Raw genomic sequence first — 3,966 nt, forward strand, 5'->3', positions numbered from 1 at the left:
GGGGGGCGGCGGAATAGTATTGAATCTATTGTAATGAAATGCAGTCCATATGGTATGATAAAACTTCCAGCATATTCGTTACTTTAACCTGTTAATTCTGGTTTTTTTTCCTGTTGTAAATTCATGTTTACAACCATGTATTTGTTTTCCTTTTCAATGATTTCCTGAGATAGTTACAAATAAATTCCTGTTGTGTTTAAGATGTTTGAATCAGTCTCGTAAGCTGGATAATGTCTTTGTCATAGAATTGTCATGAAGAAATTACAGTCTACAAAGATGATGTGGAGGAAGTTGGGGTGTTGGCTCAGCAAATACTAGAGGAAAGTCTCACTGCAAGTAGAATGGGTAACCAGGCTACGCAGCTTACTTCTCGCTACCAAACTCTTCTTCTTCATGTCTTGGTAAGTAATGAAAATTAATTCATTATAACATCATAAATTGTCAGTTAAGAAGCAAATATAAACAGACTTTCTTAATTAGACTTTATCAGAGTTTATTCATTATTGTAGACTCAATAATATAATATTCATATATATGTTCATATATATGCACACACATACGTGTGGAGTTCATTGGACTAAATGTATTAGAGAACCATAATGGGGATAATGCCCTTTCAAAAACATTCAGTGTTAATCAGATGTTGTTACTGTCTTTTTTGGCAGTTTCAAGAGAGAAATTCAGAATTCAGTATGTTTGAATGCTGAACGACCTTTAGAGAAATGTTTTCAGGTTATCACTGAAACACATAGATATGGGGAAAATTTAAATTGATAAGGTACAGTCTTCAGGTCACTTTAAGTAATCTGTGTCTCATAGTATCGTAATCACAAATCACAATTCAAATTTCAAAATATAAGTACCTTTTCAGTGTTTAGTATTAACTCAGTTTTAACATTAGTGATTGCTATATGTACACCCTGACAAGATCCCGGTAGGAATTATCCACTAGATACGAACGAACTTAAAACCTATGTGTTTAATCTTAGTATATCAGGTTTTATTCATAAACAGCAATTTACTGTTATCTTTAGCCAATAGCAATGATAAACATCTGTTTCCTCCCCTGCCCTCCGTATTTGTTTGAAGGAGCAAGTAAAGTTTCTGGAAGAAGAAATACGCTGTATGGAGGAGTCAGAATTGGCTTTTAGTGCTTACACAAATTGGTACGGAGCTACTAACAAGAACTTCAGAAATGTGATTGCCAAGTTTGACGTGGTTGATAAAGCAGCAATGGAGAAAAAAGTGCAGAAACTAGAGGTACAGCTTTCTTGAATGCAATTTTTGTTTCTGTTTGCCAAAAAGAGGCTATATTTTAACGTGCATCTAAACAGCTGCTCAAAATTCTGACTTAGCTTCTCTGGGCAAGGTGAATAGGATAAAGACCACCCAGTATAAAACCTTTTGTTCTCATGTCATATATACATTAGATGACAGTTTGGTTGTTGAGGTTATGAATAGTCCTAAATAATATAATCCTATCTTTCCATAAGGCATGTTTGTATGTGTTTTGTTTTAGGTTAAAACTTAAAATAAATTCCCCTCGCAAGGCATCCTGTCATGTATATTTTATACCAGTATGCACTGTGGCAAGAAGTGCTTCCTATTTCTCCTCAAATAACTCAGTAGTAAAACTCACATTTCATCTCAGAGTTGTAGATGAGTTTTTCATATGTCCTGCAGCTTAAAGATAATATGCTAAGGGAAAACTTTCATCTATTCCAGAATTTAGAGTATGAATTCTCTTCTGATAGCCCTCAGTTTCTGTGTTTATCTTCACAAGCCCAGTGTAGAAGTCTTTGCTTTTTCTACTTCCCTCTAGTTTACCGCACTTTAACTCCAAGCAATTTTTGTAATGAAAGTCCATTCAATTTCCCTAGCAATTCCTTTCCTTAGCAAAATTTAAAAAAAAAAATTAGTTAGCCTCTGACTGATAATAGAACTACAATGAATTTAAAAAAAAAAAAAAAAAAAAAAGGCAAGAGCTTGCATACATTTTCTGTTAACCAACACTTCCTTCACAGCTGCTATTGAGTGATATGGACATAGGCCACAGTTTACTGAAATCTGCCCGTGAGAAGGGGGAGAGAGCTATAAAGTACATGGAAGAAAATGAAGTTGACCAGTTAAGAAAAGAGATTGGAGATCATATGGAACAGCTGGAAGAGCTGGCTGGCTCCATCAGGAAAGAGCACATGACTTCGGAGAAGTGCCTTCAGCTGGCAAAGGAGTTCTCAGACAAGTACAAGGCACAGACACAGTGGGTCACGGAGTACCAAGCCATGTTACATGTTCCAGTGGAGCCAAAAAGCGAACTCTATGAGAAGAAGGCTCAGTTGTCCAAATACAAGGTAAAAAGGGGTTATATCATTGTACTGTTGAGTTGATCTTGACCTAGTGACTCACAATAAATCCTCTGATCCAGGTGTCTGTTCAAGTTTCCTCAATAGATGTATGAGATGTCTCTGATCTGGATGTCCAAATCAGCACCAAAGTGAAAAGATGCATGATCCCTGCCTCTGTGAACTAGAGTGAGCACCTGGATTTGAAATATGAATGTGCTAATAAGGGTTCCACATTTGAAAATTTCCTGTTACGGAGCAAAATTCTTTTATGAGTACACATATAAGTAATTCCATTGATATCAACAGAGTTGACTGCTGTTTAAGCAAGGATAGAAATCAGTTGGTCTTTCTTCACTGCAGACATTGCCTCTATTTACATTGGCTTAATCAGCTTTCTGGTTAAAGCTGAATGTCCCAGCTCAACTGACATCTAAGACAGTCAGCTGCTGTGGCCTCCTCTGTTTTTAGTTAGGTTTTTAATGAAGTGTGTTGTGTTTGGTTTTTTTTTTTTCCTCCAGTCATAAAAACGAGTAGAAAAATTGACAACAAACCCCATTGTTTCTCTTAATGATGTTTTTGTAAAGTAGTCCAAGATTACAGATGTTTCATAAGATGTGTACTGGATCTGACTGGGGTTGAGCTAACTCTCCTCATAGAAGCCCATGTAGTGCTGTGCTTTACATTTGTGGCTAAAACAGTGTTGCTAACAAATGGATTTTTTGGCTATTGCTGAGCAGTACCTGCACAGCATCAAGGCTTTCTCTCTGAAACTGCCCACTACCCCTCGCCAGCCTCAGTACTGCAAGTAGTATGTCATAGCTGTGTGCTTGCTTTCTACGCATTTGGGGAGCTAGTGTCTCACTGTCATTTGATAGATGCTGGCATGTGCCGCGCCGTCTGAGCTAGTGGCACAATGGCATAACAGATCAGACCGCATACTCTTGAGAGTAGTGTCTTACGCACTCGTCTGCATGCTACCTCATTAAGGGGATGGCTTTGGTGATGCTTTCCCACCTATTTGCAGAATTTGTTCCTCTGAGCAAGTTTTATCCCTAGCACTTACCCATTCACACGTATTAACTCCCTCTTCTTCACCAGCTCCAGATTATCAGCCATGTTACTAGCCACTCACAAAAGGAGCAATTGCTTTTAGGTGGCTGCAAAGTTGTTGTCTGAGGGGATGGCTGAGAACATGGTCCTGTTCTGGTAGCAAAGCTCTTCTCATCTGGAAAGGATGAGATATACCATGATAGAAGGCTGTGCTTCAGATCAAAGGGAAGACGGTGAAATAGATCTTCAGTGTTCAATATATATGTTTTAATTCTTGCTTGCATTGTAGTCCATACAACAGACTGTTCTGTCCCATGAGCCTTCAATAAAATCAGTGACTGAAAAGGGAGAAGTACTTTTCGATCTGGTGAATGATGTAACTCTAAAGAACAACATTCAAGACCTTCAGAGCAGTTACCAGGAACTCTGCAGCAGAACAAAGGTCAGCAAGAAAACTCTAGGTTCTTTTGATTTGCTATATTTTTTCCCCTCTTTAAAAAGTTGACTATTTGTTTTATGTTGTCATGTCACACCCTGTACACAGAGCCAGTTATATTTAATTTTGGGGGGG

General features: G+C 37.9%; 1 protein-coding gene across 1 annotated transcript in view; it reads left to right on the plus strand.

The window, feature by feature from the left end:
• Positions 1-245: 245 nt before the first annotated feature.
• LOC104075217 (nesprin-1-like) overlaps positions 246-3,966 on the plus strand; it is a gene marked incomplete at both ends in the record, with an annotated part of 62,592 nt that continues 58,871 nt past the window's right edge. The window contains 4 exons of the mRNA XM_009575683.1: positions 246-401; positions 1,090-1,260; positions 2,025-2,351; positions 3,685-3,837. Of these exons, the coding sequence (XP_009573978.1) occupies positions 246-401; positions 1,090-1,260; positions 2,025-2,351; positions 3,685-3,837 (807 nt within the window). The remainder of the gene's footprint in view (positions 402-1,089; positions 1,261-2,024; positions 2,352-3,684; positions 3,838-3,966) is intronic.

Source organism: Fulmarus glacialis, unplaced genomic scaffold (assembly GCF_000690835.1).
Source record: "Fulmarus glacialis isolate BGI_N327 unplaced genomic scaffold, ASM69083v1 scaffold6520, whole genome shotgun sequence".
Taxonomy (NCBI): domain Eukaryota; kingdom Metazoa; phylum Chordata; class Aves; order Procellariiformes; family Procellariidae; genus Fulmarus; species Fulmarus glacialis.